Source organism: Chelon labrosus (assembly GCF_963514085.1).
Source record: "Chelon labrosus genome assembly, chromosome: 14".
Lineage (NCBI taxonomy): Eukaryota > Metazoa > Chordata > Actinopteri > Mugiliformes > Mugilidae > Chelon > Chelon labrosus.
Window position 1 is genome coordinate 13964880 of NC_140347.1, and position 16143 is coordinate 13981022.

A 16143-nucleotide genomic window follows, 5' to 3' on the forward strand; every position below is an offset into this window, starting at 1 on the left:
CTCTTACGCACAAAAGCACACACACACACACACACACGCATGCGAGTCGATCAAGGGCCAGCCCCCTGGATCCTGTGCATGGGATCGCCTTTTAAAGAGACACTGCAGTTCAACCGGACGGCTCCGTCTGAGCGCAGGTGGAGGCTGGGACACGTCCTGACACGTCCTGAATTTTACTGTCACAGACAAAGTGTGCTGGTCCAATATAAGTCTACATGATTCTTATTTTTAGAGAGTGTGTGTGTGTGTGTGTGTGTGTGTGTGTGTGTGTGTGTGTGTCAGTAACTTGTCACACCACAGTAGTGCTGGTTCCCCCCTCTTTATTCGAGTTTCACAAAGCAGTTTCACGATTATTTTCCGTCGTTAAATAATAGGCTGCCCATTCAATGTCATAAGATGGTACACAATTAGACATCGAGATTTATTTGGGGAAGAAATTCAACATACATTAAGTTTACGTTAAGTAGTTTGAGGACAAAAAGACTCATTTACAACCTATATTAGTGGAAAAAATCACTCAAACCGTTGTTTAATTGTCAACATAGCAACTGCTGCTAAATATAGTGTGGATTTAGTCAACATTCAACTAATTTACACCTGTATTTGATGGATAGATAAAGTTGAGGAAGAGAAAATTTGCATTTTGTCACATGTAAAACTACTGTTAAAGAAATATGTGTGTACCATGACGTCTTGACGCACGTCTGTTAAATGGAACCACTTTATCTGTGCGTTTAATTCATCATATTGTCATAATATCGACTCATTCCATTAGATATGAAACGTAAAATCAATAAACATAAACACTTTTTAATGTAATAATATATAAGCTTCAAATAATTTGCCAATTTTAAGACTTTTTAAAGCACTATACGTATTAAAAGAGTATCCAGTACTCCCAAGTTCAGTGGCTGATTGTGCCTTTAATGAGGAAGCCAGGTTGTCAATCACGCCTGTCACGGCGCCCAGGCCACGCCCCCCTTCTCCAAGTCCAGAATGACGTCACCCTGTTTATTAGCCAGAGACCAGAGGAGACATCCTAGCTGCTGGTCCTCCATCCTGTAAGTGATGCTCTGGACCCCCCTCCTCCTCCTCCTCCTCCTCCTCCTCCTCCTCCTCCTCCTCCTCCATCTTCGTCGGATCAAAACAGCCTCGTCTTCTTTGTTCCACCGAGGGGCTGCCGTGCGAGCTGCGCGTGCTCGTCGATGATTCTGTGCAGGAATGCGCGTTCACGACTGACCATAACATAACATCACTTAAAAATATGACCACAGGGGATTCATTGTGCTTCAGTGTTACTGCATTTTGACACATCCGACTGTTACTGTGCTTTGTCTGTTTGCAGTTACAGCGTGTGACATTATTAAGCGCATGCACTGCTAAAACCAAGGCTGCAAATTATATATTAGCTTTGTGCTAAAAGGATGAGCTCTGCTGTTCTGCTGTACTCACTGACATACATTTAACCAGGCAGATTTTTTTACAGCACCGGTCTGGAGAATATATTTTTTTCTACTGTACAGGATTACAGGAAATAGTACACACATTGTGTGATGGTGTTGTTTTTTTTTTTTGTTCCCTTCACTTCAAAGAGAATACCTGATGCAGCAGTTTGGCTCCTGCAGAGAACTATAGAGTTAACTGCACAGGGGTATGTACAGCGGGAGGTGAGGATGTCTGGGTGCGCCTGTACGCAGAGAAACTTCACATACAGGAAAACTCTCAGTCAGACTGAGATGGGTTGGGGGTTTTTTTTTCTGCCTCAAGGCTGAACCTTTAGAATATCTGAAAGCAGTAAATGTTTTGTACACTTAAAGACAATTTCAAGAATGATATGGACCAGATTTTACATTTTGCAGCAGGTGATCACCCAGTACAGCATGGCATTTGTTTGATTTCATCGAAATGAGAGGCTGCACTCAAGTAATTTAAAAAAAAAAAAAAAAAAGTTAACAAGGTTTTTATGAGGTGTTCTGTGCTGACTCTGCTCCTACATTCGGCGTTCCAGTTTTCCGAGAGCAGCATCTTCACTTATCTCATCTGCAACGACGGTTACGTTCACTTGAATTGACAAAACACAGAGTGTGATCTAAGAGTAACAAGTACATTCAGTTCCCTGCTATAGTATCTCTGGCACTGGGCCAGTTTAGTTCACACCAAGATAAGGCCCTCTCACCCTATATGTGCCTTTTGAAGGCCATACCAGCGTTACACAAGGACACCAGCCAGCGCATTCACACACGACCCCCATGTCATTTGTACCGTCACACCACCTTTTCCACCCTGGACGCGTTCAAACAAACAACTTGTAACGTGTTTCAGAACGTGCTGAAGCCACGTAATGTAAGGCTGGTCTTGTGTAATCCAATGAAACCCTGACTGAGCTAATTTATCAGTTGGAAAGAATTAAGTGATCAAGTCAAAGTCCTACTACCTTTTAAAATATACATTAAACACACATGGACGTATTCCAGAGTCCCTTTAAGTGAATAACGAAAGGCATAAAAGTCGAGCCTCTTCTGTTTTCCCTTCTGTCAGCATGGGGTATCCAAACAGTGGTCCAAAAAGGATGACGACGACAACAACTCCTCTAAGCCGGCGTGAATCATCCAATTAAGACAATCACAAAGCATGGCGGCCATCTCTGTTTGTGTCTGATGTTTGCCCCTAACGGAGTAATGCTCTGATTGGATTAGGGGGCCTCGGCCCGATTGATTTTTCTTTAATTGAAAGTTGCGGTGCAGTGGATTCGGAGCCTTGCCACCTACTCAAGCACTTCTTAATGATACAGGCCAGATGCAGGTACCCATGAGCACACCCATGCACACACCCATGAACCATATATTGCAGGTTACACATTTACTTTGTGCTTTTGTACATTTTGTTCCATTGATACCGGCTGGTTGAACACTTAGTACAAACACTGTATCTTATATGATGCTCTAGGTCAAGATACAGTGAGCGGGCTGGTCCCGGCTGGAATGGTGCACTAGGATGACCTCATCCTTAGAGGGACGCAATAATAAACGTTGAGCAATTTTGTTGCCCTCTGCTGCCACCTACGGGCAAACAGGAGGAAGTTACAGACCACCACAGAGAGCGGAAATTTCAAGCTGCGCTTCAATTGCAAATAAAATATTGAAGAAAAACCAGAAAGGAAGTCATCAACTGATAGTTAGGTCATCCGTAATTCTTATACATGTACAACAAACCTATATTACACCTTCAGAGCTGTGGATTTGGGGCAAACAGTCAGAAAACATCCTACAGAGCTCAATAGAGTTTTTCAAATCATGCATAATGAAATATTACTGCACGGCTACATCGTTTGTTAACTTTATTCTTGTTTCTGCTTCGTCCCATTTCATAGAAAACAACCCTCAAAAAATAAAGATGTGTGAAAAGTGAACATTTTCTGCATGTTGTCATCTTTTGCACATATAATAATACTCGTTCATTTTGCAACCACAGGCCTCATTCTGCACAATATTACACCTTTGCTTTTGTGCGCACGTTTTAAAATAAAGGTTCGGTGGCTGCATATCTACATATCGCAATGAAGCTGCTTCTTAAAATGCCTGGTTCACACGACTGTAAAATGGTATGGAAATATGTCGCTGCCTGCAGTAGTGTATGCCCCTTGCCCACATTCATTTCCCCTTTCTGATAATAACAAAGTACAGTGCTGGAAACAGAACTGCAGTCAAACCATCGTGCACCACATTTTATACACCGAGCTTCAATTTAAAACTGCACGGAAACTGGTATTATTCCATAAAATCAGAAAACACTTCTCCCATCTACCCAATAGAGGGCAGTAACCAGCTGCAGTGACTGACACTTGCTTCCCTCCTCTCTGTGAAGTGAGCACCTGTTTTCCTTGTGGTTTAGACATGTTATGGAGTGTTCTTTTGAATAAATAATCCACAAGGGGGAGAGAGCACACCTCTCAGAAAAGGACCAAACTGGAAAAGCACACTAGCGCGATAAGGAGTAGTCGGACATAAAGGCAAACAGGTACCGCACTTGGTTATACAGTTGCTGTGAATAAAAAAAGCACAGCTTATTCGCGCATAACGGTTTACTTCGGCTTCCCTTCACAAAACAGATCTTTTCCATTTCCGCCAGAAAACAAGAAGTGTCTTCAGCAGCGACTATAGTTAGTGAGGTAGGAAACTATCATGGCGGTTGGCAACAGATGTTAGGTGTTCATGTGCATCTTGCTGTAACTGCGGTCTCCCTCCATCCAGTACGCCTCTGTCTGCATCTCCATCAGTCTAGAGACGGTCCTCTGGAAGGCAAAGATCTCCTCCTCGGCCGTGAACAGAGAGAGACGCTCTGCTGCCTCCTAAAGAGAAGTGGCATCACCAGGGTTAGCAGCTAATACATCAAACCCCCTCACCCCCCCCATGTGGATGCCTGTGTACTTTGGGTGAACACACCTACTCACAGCAAAGTTTCAGCAAACAACATGTGATAAAACAGGATGAGATCTTACCCCGCTGAGGCCCAGGTCGTCCAGCAGCTGGCGGTCTCGCTCGTCGTCTCCTCCGGTGTGGACAAACAGCCGGTCTAAAGGAGCCGCCGCCAGCAGCACCACTCTCACCTGGGACGAGGCAGGAAGAGAGATGGATCGGACACGGGAACGTCCAGTTTGTTAATGGTGTTTACTCCTGAAGTGTCTACTTGCTGGGATCAATTTTATTTCATTCATTATCGCCTGCATAAAATCATTAATGTTTCTGTCCAACCTGATGGGTTTATGATGATTTAAATGCACGTTTTAATGAATCAGATTTCCTCTTTGACATAAATAAGTAATTGATTGATAAGATTACAGTGTATAGGAAGTGCGCTAATGTGATGGAGGCTCACTGTGACGTCTAAAGCGTTTTAGAAATTACGTTTTGAAGTTCTGAATAGAATAACGATTTAGGGGAGTCTCATCTTTACTTATACAGAGAATGAAACCTCTGCTCTCTGACAGTCAGACTGAAAAACAAGCAACTCTCAGAGGGCTTGGCTGGAATCAGCGTGAGCCAAGTCCTGGGAAAGTGCATGTAGTGGAAAAGGAAGATGTAGACGCCGGAGGTGAGTAGCATTTCCTCAACAGCAGCAAGACAAGAGTAGCTAATCCAGACCACAGCTACTGATTCCATCCATCATCTTTGACTACAAGAAGGAGAAGGCAATAGTCATCCTTTAGCTTAAGGAGCGGCAGGCGAGCTTGGATATTTGGGAAAGGTCATTAGCAGACAGCAACATTGTCGTCAAGCCTTTCGGAAAAGCTCCACATTTCTGGTCCAAATCCACCAAAAAAAAAAAAAAAGATCAGAAAGCCATGAATGTGGCAGATGTGTCGAGGACAAAGCATGAGAGGTACAAAGAAACGTCTGACATGTTTCAAGGTTCATAAACACTCCTTTTTTTTTTTCCCAGGCAGTGATTGGAGCATGAGCGCTGCCCTCGACATCCAGCTTCAGTTCCCTCAAGTGGCCACAGCATCTTCATCATATAATATACAGAGTGCTCTGGCCTGCCGCTGCCAAGATCACCTCTTCGTCAAGCTCCCTTTGGAAGAGGGAGTGCAGGCACCTCATGAGCTAAGATGATGAAATATTCAGAGCTGCAGAGAGTCAGGCTGGATGACTACTTGGTTGGTTTGAGCAGAAGAAAGCTCCATGGAGAAACCAAAGACTTTACAGAGGAAGCAGAGTAGGGCAGCTGTTGGCTATGACTGAAGAGCAGGGACAGTTTTTGGGGTTCATTAGTTTATTAGGGGCTAATTCTACAGCTTTCTTTAAGCTAAGCCCCGAAAAGAAATGCTTTCCTCAGTTTTATCCAACATTTGGAAGAAACATAAAGTCATTTGTTCTTCATTCCTCACTAATGCTCTTAAATGGTAATTTATGGTGACAAAGCGGTGCAGAGAAATCTTCCTGTTACAGAGAAAGATTACAGGCAGTATTTCATATATGCATGCAATTTACGGATGTACTGACGTTGCATTTATAAGTCGTGCTGAATAAATGTAGAAAACCATATTTGTTAAAGGAGTTAGAAGTATTGAGTGATGCAAAGGATCCCCTTTTGTCCCTTTTTTCAGCTGAATACCTTGTTGTCATAGAAGTTGTCTATGAGGGTGGTGAAGCGTCGGGCCTGGTCCTTCAGGCTCAGCGTCAGAATGGGAACGCGGCGGATGAATACGGTGTCGAAGAGCCGCGCCATCTCCAGGTAGTCGCTGGCGCCCATGGGCTGCGGAACAAATGAGCCAGTCACACTCTGAACAACAAAGTCTGACCCAAACTTCTACACCGGCAGCACAACACAGGGCAGAGCGCTGATAGATTCAGTGCTGCACGCACCTGCTTCCCAAGCACGCGGGGACAGTGAATTTGCCTATTTCGGACCTTGTCCCTGTCCTTGGTTCTTTGCCATTCACTTTGATTGCTCTCCAAATTAATGAGGACATGCCAACGTATGTCAGAGGAAGCCTTGAAGCTCAGATGCCTTCTAAAATTCGCCGCTGCCCATCAGGATTGAGGCTTCACTCAGCAGAATACGGTACCAAGCTGCTTTATATGTGAGGTACGGGGGGCCTCAACTAATCACAAAATTGTCAATGGACTTGCTTTTTGACATTGAGCAGAGAATAGGACCAAGGTGGAGGTTTAAAGGCTCGGACAATAAGTCTACAGAGGAGGGAAGAAGCAGAGCATAGATTTGAGCAGTCATAATTAGCGGTGAGTGGATTTTGTGTGTGCCAGAGCGTACTGTATGTGAGTCAAAAAGAAAACAGGAGGATAACTGGGGTTTGAGTTTGGCCACGACTACACTCCACAGCGGTCTATAACTAAAATAGTATAATAACAGCGCTTTATTCAAGCAGCAGCTCAAAGCAAATGGAGAAAAGCTTGGTTTCACTTATTCGTTGCCTTGCACTTTCTAAACTCTTTAAGTTCTTTACAGCGAAAGGAAGATAATTGTTATTGTGCAACAGCTCTTTTACACAACACGCCAAGTAATCTGAAGAAACACTCACTCTTCCACACAGCTCGTCAAAAGTACAGTCAGCGATGGAGCCGCAGGTCTTTCCTAGAGTCACATCTCTGCCCAGCACGGAGAGGACCCGAGGACCTGTTACTATGGAAACACACACGCCAACAATGTAAGCGACGCTCGCATCGTACATATTTATAATAAAGGTGAATCATTATGTTGAAACAAATCTACGGGGGAATCTGCAGCATTGGTACAGCTCAGAAATCTTTTAAGTTAAAAGACGTAAAAAAAAAAAATGTATACAAATGAAAAAATTAGACAGATAGATAGATAGATAGGGGGAATAACACTAGGGTATGATAACAAAATATTGGTGAAATGAATGAGTTTCGCAGCAAATAATGTGTTATTTAGAGGCTGCGTTTCGGTGCCCCATTCACTCCCACTATATAGATATATGTAGATCTAAGGTGGTTGTTCCAGGTTGTTAAAATTGCAATTTCCCCATTGCGGGACTAATAAAGGTTTTCTCAATTCTCAATTCTCAAAAAACGGTAATTCCCCTTTAAGACATCAATATAAGAGTATAAGGGAAAATAATCCAAACCTTATGATTAAACCATTAACATCACCATTGAGTTCTAAGCTGGATTTAGAATCTAAATTCACACAATTTTGTAAGGTTTACGCCCGGTGCTAGATGACGCATCAGGTAAAAACGGTCAGGAAAGGGGATTTGGGATTTGTTGACACTGTAAAAAAGTTCAAAATGTAACGTTTCAAACAACCTGCTAAAGATCTTGAGTTTGGTACTAGACGCCGTCAATGATAAACAACCAATCGTGTATTTTTATTTCTGTGAAATTATAATATCATAGAACATTAATGATAAGCCGATTATTTATGTTTTTTCCAGTCACTAATTCATGAACAGTTGCAAACCAACAATGTGTTGATCCTAACAAGTATCGCTTGCATAGTTGAAGCTGGATATATCTTATCCCTTTGGGCCACAGAGCTAATAAAACCATCACTGAACCGAATGACATGATCATTGATTGCTATTGAGGTGAGCTGTGGAAGTCCCCGAGTGTTGAACTTTTAATGAGATATCTGGGAATTACAAAAAATAAAGTATACATATAACTCTTGAATTTTGAAATATGTGCTCATTTTGTATTACTTTATTGGGTAACGCTATTTGCCTGCTCCAAATGATGCATGCTAAAACCACCAGCTATGTGTAATTCTGACGTCCCTTTCCTTTAACATACCACTCTTCTGTCTTAATGCCAGCTCCTCAAACAGCGCATCCAAGAAGGCCTCTGCACCAGGCTCCCCGGTGCTGCACGATACACACACACACACACACAAAAACACATACAGGCAACGAGGCAGAGAAGAAATAATGGGATATGAAATTAATAATGCTGAAGTGGCCACATCAAACGGTGGCAGCAAGGAGAGCAAGGGAGGAGGGTACTTAGCTTTTCACTCCATCAGTAAAAAACAGGATGTTAGGCTCTAAATACGAGCATTAGCCTGTGAATGCACGTCAAAATGAGATTGTGAAGTGTGTGTGTTTGTGTCTGTATGTGTGCTTGTGTTTTAACTCCGGGTAAAAGGGTGTGATGCGCTCTATTTACATACAGTGAAAGGACGAAAGCACTTGTTTGTCCGTGCGTGCGTGTGTGTGTATTCCCAACAGAGTATATGCAATGAGCAAAATAGACAACTAGCTTTTAAAGCTCTGCCATTTACTCATATTCTATTGATTCCTCATTCATTCTTTTCATGGATCTCTCAAGGTAATGTAGGTCTTTATAAACCTCCTGGGCTGCTTCTCTCCCATTTATCCGTCTGTTTGCCTTCTCTTTCTGTCCTTTTTTAAAAAAAATAAATCAAACTACATGAGCTGCACAAACATTTCCTGTGTGTGCATGTTATGCATGCAGTTAATGTCGACTCTTTCCAGCCTCTGAGCCGAGCTGGACTGTCAACAGAGAAGAAAATGGTTGAATGATTGAGAGAGAGAGTGTGTGTGTGTCTTACAGGTAGTAGAGTTTCCCTGCTGAAGCATGGTCAAGCTTCCTGTAGTCAATCCCACTGTCTAGACAAATGGTGTTGCAGTATTTCTGTAAAAAATGGGCACGCAATGTTAGACAATGTTTAATTCTATATTCTCAATTTGTTATTTTCCATGAAAAAAAAACATGATCAATGTATTACCTGCATTACTTCACCCATTACCAATTCAACAGCCCCTTACTGATATTGTAAATCCCTCAAAAAAGTCTAAAGTAGATAGTATACTCTGATTTGTTAGGGATCATTTTCAGCAGCGGATTTGTTGCGTTGGTATTTAGTATTTAATTTCGACTGATGCAAATAAACCACGGTGCCCTTCTCTTTTACTGTGTTGTTAGCAATGACCGTCTATAAAAGATGGACCTTACAAAACAGACGAGTCCTCCTTTAGCATAAGGAGTACTGTTTTGAAGTCCTGACTATGGCATTTGGCTGTCGCAATTCTCTGCGTTTTGCCGTCAGAAGGAACCGTATTTGGACGAGAGGGAGGAGCTGGGGTTGAGCGAGGGGTGAACCTAACTGAGAACCCCAAACACGTCTTGTCAAGTACTTCAGACTCTGTAAAGCCCTCATTTTAAACCCTAATATCAACTTAAAGGGGAACTACTGTTTTTTTACAACCTGGACCTTATTTCTAGCATAAAGTCGTTACGGCCGTCATTTGCACTCGTTTAGGAAATAATTAGATCAGCGTATATCCATATAGTGGGAGTGACTGGGGCACCGAGATGCAGCCTCTAAATAACACATTATCTGCCACGAAACTCGTTCATTTCACCAATATTTTGTGATGATACACTAGTGCTATTCCCCGTTGAATCCGGAGTTACCAGTTATCCTCATGCGGTGTCTGTAGATTGACCTACCTGGATGATGTCATCTCTGAGCGGCATGCGCACCTGCGAAGGTCGGCTTGTTTACCTGTAATTTGCTACTGCTATGGTTCGTCCACAACCTCAGAATTGGAAAAATATTCAGCCATGTTGCAAAAAACACTAGCAGTAGCAAATTACAGGTAAACAAGCCGTTGCGGTTGCGCGCGGTTATTGCACCTCGGTGCCCTGTCACTTCCACTATATGGATATATGTTGATCTAATTATTTCCTAAACGAGTGCAAATGACACAAACGTTATATGGGTGAGTAAACGACCGTATTTTATGCTACAAATAAGGTCCAGGTTGTAAAAAACAGTAGTTCCCCTTTAATGGAGCCATTTTCAACTCCACAGCACATTGATGATTCATTTTATCTTTTTTTTTTTAATGCAGCCAGCACCTAGTGACCATCAGTGGTACTGCACTTAAACAAAAAAAACAAAAAAAACAAACAAAACAAAACAAAACAAAAAAAAAAACTACTTCAGCATTTGATTCACTTTTCAGACCCGGTGGATACGTCCATCTTTTATGCACAGTATATGGGTTTGAGTCAATTTTTTTTTTTTTCAATTCTTTTTTTATTGTGATTTTCATGGTTCACATGTTCATTTACATCTCACATTACCAATCTCATCCTTTCATCTGTAAATTACATCTGAATAGCTCAGTAATACATCCACGATTGCATTGACAATACACAGATATGGATGATTGGTCCTCCCTCAATCACACAAAAGATGAAAATAATAAAATACAAACATTTAGAACGTAACTCCTTAGGCTTTGAACAAGAATGCTGGGGTGCACATCTGTTATATTAGAGGGAAAAAAATAAAATAAAAAAAAAATTAAAATACTGATGCGTATGGGTTGACACAGAAAAACATAGATGACTAAAGGAAATGGATATGAAACCTGGTACTAGACAAACGATGGACGAATCGGAGTGACATATCTAATCCATCTTTCCCATCTTTTCAAAAATAGATCCTGTTTTAGCCTTATAGCAAAAGTAATTCTTTCCATTTTAAAAATGTTATAAATGATGTCAAACCACTCGTCCACTGTGGGTTTCTCTAGTTTTAGCCACCTCCTTGTTATGGCTTTCCTAGAAGCGGCACTTAAAATCTGAAACAAGTATTTGTCATTAGAGGAGACATTCTCTGATGGTAAAACTCCTAAATATAATGATACAAACTCAAAAGTAATGTCTGTCCAGAATACTTTTTGCAAAATGTTGTAGACCTCGTACCAGAAAGGTAACAATATTGAACAAGACCAAAATATGTGAAAATGGTTTGCCTCGAGGCATCCACATTGTCTCCAACATATAGATGAATTGGAATAGTGTCTTTTTTGAGCTGGAGTGATAAAAAATCTAATAAGGGTTTTCCAACAAAACTCTCTCCATAGTGTTGAATTTGAAGTTTTCCATTGTATCTCACATAAATATTCCCAATCTTCTTCGTGGGTTTGAGTCAATTTTTAACAACTATGGAGGTCTATGGCTAATAAGCATTGTCTGTGAAGGTTCTCAGTCATCCAGGTCATGGTATATCCAACAAAGGTTCAAAAAAGGCAACTGGACTTGTAGAGTTTTTTGAGAAGACGTTTCACCACTCATCCGAGTAGCTTCTTCAGTTCTAGGGGACTGGTGGGAAGTCTGAGGTTTAAATAGGAACTCCTCCTGAAACCCCGGAGGAGTTCCTAATAAGCATTGGTCACTGATTTAGTCTTTTCATAGGCGATAAGAAGAATTTAGAATATTACTAGGCAAAATCTGCTTTTTATTCTCATTTCAAAATATCTCAAAATATTTAATCAAACTACTAAAAATATGAAGCATGCAGCTGAAGCAAATCTGTGTCTTAGATTACGGTTGCATAAATATCTTGTGAGGCAATTATTATTTTGTGAATTGTACATGACACAAAACCTATATCCTCATATCCTCAGTGCATATCTGCAATATTAAAAGTGGGCAACAGCAGCTTTGTGTCGCTGCTTCCTTCTCAAATAAATTATATATATATATATATATATATATATAAATTAAACAGAAAAAAAAGGACAAAGAGTAAATAAAGAAAGAACTAATTAAATGACGGGGGCAAACCAGAAGGCAGCAGGCATCTTATGATTGTCTGACAGCTCTGAGATTTGTGTCACTTCTTCATGGTTTATTGAGCCGGTCTATTGTTCTGCAACCATTCAAGTGTGCTCTGGCATGGCTGAACCCGCGATGCTGAGTTCAAACTTTTTCCAGATAGTGTAAAACGTCAACAGGATTCATGTCAGGGAGTACAGCGCAAACTATAATCATCATCTCCACTATTCTATCAAAGAAAAGAGAGGAATTGCATATCATCCCATCCGAGCCATCACCAGCTGACTGAGTATTCAGCGACAGCTCCGGTAAATTATGAAATCAGTGAATTTCTGCCACTGGCCTCCTTAAGCTGCAGGATAATTAGTAATCATCACAAAGCAAGGGGACGGAAATACTCTATTCTTCTCCGCTGTCAACTTTTTATCTCCGTGTCCGCTCACACAAACGGGGTTCCCACTCTGAGCCAATTGGCTGAATCAGGCTTAATAACAACCTGACAAACTCGCCCTCCCTCACGCACAAAAGGGAGGTGTCATTTCATCAACCTACTGTGACCCCACCAACGGGTAAATAGTCCCTCCAGGAAGGAAAGGAGAGAAAAAAAAAAACTTGTCACTATTGCCGCCACATCATTAGATTCTCAGTTTGTCTTTTCTCCTGCCACCTTCTACTCCCTCCCTTCACGAAGCGTCCCTGCCTTCGGTGAAGACGGCTGACGCGTTCCTTGACGGAGAAGCGAGGGGCAAATAAGAGAGAGGGAAGAAGGAGGAATGGAAACACAATCAGCGATGATGATTCCATTGGTTATTTATAATCAGATGAGGCTGAGGCCCCGCGGGTCATTACTTGATTATCCATCTTGAGGGGATTGTCAAGTTCTCACTCCTCCAAGATTTCATCCGCCTACACATTGTGGTCTTGCAGCACCCCCCACAACCCCCCACCTCCAACCTGCCACTAACCCAACCATCACCGCGCTTGCACTCACAGACTCCAATCCTAGTCAGTCTACTTTGCAACTTTCACTCTCGTGTTAAAATCATCCATTCCGTATAATCTAAGTCCTGGCGTACGGCTGCAAAACATTGACTAGAGGCACCATTTTTGTCAGGTGCACCGAAACTCGACTGCTCAGTTGTTTCGAGCAAAAATTACAAACGCTTGTGGCAGAAATATTCGTTTTTTCACTCATTTTAAAAGCAGAAATTCAAGGCATCACATTGGGCTATGGGAAATCTTTACACATTATTATTATTTATACATTTATTTGATCAATCAGTAAACTAGTTTCTGAAATGTGAGGATTTGCAGCTTCATTTATCATTTTGGCAAGACATTTTTGTCTTTGGTCAATTATATATATATATATATATATATATATATATATATACACACACACACACACAAATAACGGACAGGTCAAATTGATCATGAAAATAATTCTTCATTGCAGCCCTAGGTTTTACTATTATCATCATGAGTCAAGTCTGTGCTAGTAGAGTAAAAACTAAGCGGACGTGTAGCGGGCTCGTGGAAAAGCACCGCGAAAGCCGAGCAAATTAAGAGTTTCACCACTTGCACGGACGCATTCACCAACTCCCCGACACAAGAGGGAGATGACAGACATGAGAATCAGAGACCCTTTAGAAGAAAGTCATCCAAACACATGTAGCCCCAATCATGTCATTGTCCAAGCTGTCCACTGCTTTCTCTGGACAACCGTTTAGCATAAAAACAGAACAGAGTGGCTTCTCTCTCTCTTTTTTCTCCTCCTTCTTCTCGGTGCCTCTGCTCCCCTCTGTGCCCGCTCTCTCCACGACATATCTTTCTCTATCCTTTACTCCTCAAAAAGTTGCTTTTGAGTTTTTCAAAGAGCGCGGTGCCATTGAGCTGCAACAAAAGCCAAGGATAGCTGACTATTGGGCCCTGATGAGGTCCACTCCCTCATTACCCGGCAGCAGAAAACATTTGATGCTTTTTTTGTTTGGCCTGGAGAATTGACCAGGCCTCAAAGAAATGCAGGGTGGGAAGGCTGAAAAAGAGACGAAGGGGGGGTGAGAGAGAGAGAGAGAGCGAGAGAGGGGAGGAGGGGAAAGGTTGTCGTTCATTCAACCATGTGTGTCTTACAGCCTTGTGTGGAGGGACAGAAGAAAAGTGGGAGGGGGCAGGGATGGAGGGGTCGACAGGGGAGAGACGGGGAGAAAAAGAGAGAAAGCTTAAAACACTGCCTTTATGCTGGCAAGTTCTGGACGACTCTTCTGACATCAAAGTGTTTTCACTAACTGGGGAGCTGCTGTGTGTGTGAGCGAGCGGGCTGGGGGTATAGCTGGTGATTTTATTCATTCTCGGGCCGTCTGGGGGTGCGGGGGTGGGGGGGTACGTGACAATGTGAACACCCTAATTACACCTAATGATCTATTCCCTTAAAGTGTGACCGCCTTGGGCCAGCGACGGATTGTTCCGCAGGGTCGTTCTCACAACCTCCCCCTGCCTCGGCTGCTCCTCTTGGGGAAACATCCTTTGAGTCGGAGGCCCCGCCTTTTGTGATCCGGGACCCCACTGGACCCCCCACCCTCAACCCCTCTCGAGCTTGGTTGGCCCAAAACCGAAACCAAACCGAAACTCGGGGGGAAGGCTGTGCTACCCGCACCTGGCCAACAGAGGCTCCACGTGTTGCAACAAACAGGGACACTAGGGATGGATTCAGTGGAGTCCTCAAAGCTCTGCACCGGGCTCAACACTAGGAGGGAAGAGATTAACTGCAACATAATGTATAATATCAAGCCACTGAACTGACATGTGGATGTAACTGATAAGTCTAAATTTAGACTGGACACATGCTGCATTCCCACAATAGCCATTTTTTGATTAAGTTACGCTAAAATCCGTCATGGGTTTTGTCGCTGGTGTAATTAAGAGAATCATCTAAAGAAAAGTCACATATATAGAAAGTCAGGGAGTAAATATGTATTCATGAAAGTACATTAGCTGGGTAAAAAGTACTGACATCAGTGATTAGTGTGTTGGTACTGGTATCAGATTGGAACCAGATTTCAAAATAAAAGCTAAACAAGCCACGAATAAAAAGCTCTGCACGACGCTGTAAATCTGATTTGTTGATTTCTTAAGCCGTTTTATTTTTTTCCTTCACATTTCGCTTCAGACTGAAATACATTCTGGCATAGAAGTCTTGATGCTTTATGTGAAGCACTTTGATTTCCCTTATATAAAGCCGTCTTTGGAGAACGTTGCATTGAGCCTGGTTTATACTCTTGCAACGGTGATACTCAGGGCCCACGTCGTAGCCTATGTAAGTATTTTCACTTGTGCACGGTATTGTCATCATAATCATGTGATTGCGCTAACATTCGTCAATACACAGGATTTGATGTTACAATCCCTTGTGCCAAGATCCCAGGCAAAACACATTTAGAGGCCCTGTCCAACTGGGAAACCTACAGTCATGAGATACGACCATTAAACCTACAATCTAAGTGGACAAAGTAAATGCTGCTGGCTTGTATGGCCCACAGAGCAGCAGACAGTTCAAACCTTATGAAATATAAGCAAACCAAATGCTGCTGGCTTGTATTTTCTGCTCAGCAGCTAAACAGACAAAGAAATATCATTACCAACCAACATGAAGACATCAGATACCTGGCCTAGTCAAATATGCTAGTCAGCTGTGTTAAGTTTCTCAGTGTACTTCAAACGACGGCAACGGTAACTAGAGTTTCTCCATACAATGTTGACACTATGGCGGCCCGCCAGGGTCTAATTTACTCTCTGACAAATATTTTTGCACGTTCCAAACAACGTTTTTCCTTTTGCTCCAGAAATCATCTCGACTATCTTAAAGGGGAACTACCGTTTTGTTTTTTTTTTGTTTTTTTACAACCTGGACCTTATTTCTGGCATAAAATACGATTGTTTACTCACCCATATAACTTTGGTGTCATTTGGAGTCGCTCGGAAGATATTTAGATCCAGCGGAGCGTCAACGCAGCCTCTAAATAACGCATTATCTGCCGTGAAACTTGTTAATTTCACCAATTTTTTGTTG

General features: G+C 42.2%; 1 protein-coding gene across 1 annotated transcript in view; it reads right to left on the bottom strand.

Annotated features, from left to right (window-relative positions):
- Nucleotides 1-3324: 3324 nt before the first annotated feature.
- The window catches only part of afg1lb (AFG1 like ATPase b), a 28571-nt gene continuing 15752 nt past the window's right edge, over nucleotides 3325-16143 (bottom strand). Inside the window, exons 8-13 of the mRNA XM_084560144.1 lie at nucleotides 9055-9137; nucleotides 8277-8347; nucleotides 7043-7143; nucleotides 6115-6255; nucleotides 4499-4606; nucleotides 3325-4348 (exon numbers count right to left, since the gene is read on the bottom strand). Of these exons, the coding sequence (XP_084416270.1) occupies nucleotides 4202-4348; nucleotides 4499-4606; nucleotides 6115-6255; nucleotides 7043-7143; nucleotides 8277-8347; nucleotides 9055-9137 (651 nt within the window). The 3' untranslated portion in view covers nucleotides 3325-4201. The remainder of the gene's footprint in view (nucleotides 4349-4498; nucleotides 4607-6114; nucleotides 6256-7042; nucleotides 7144-8276; nucleotides 8348-9054; nucleotides 9138-16143) is intronic.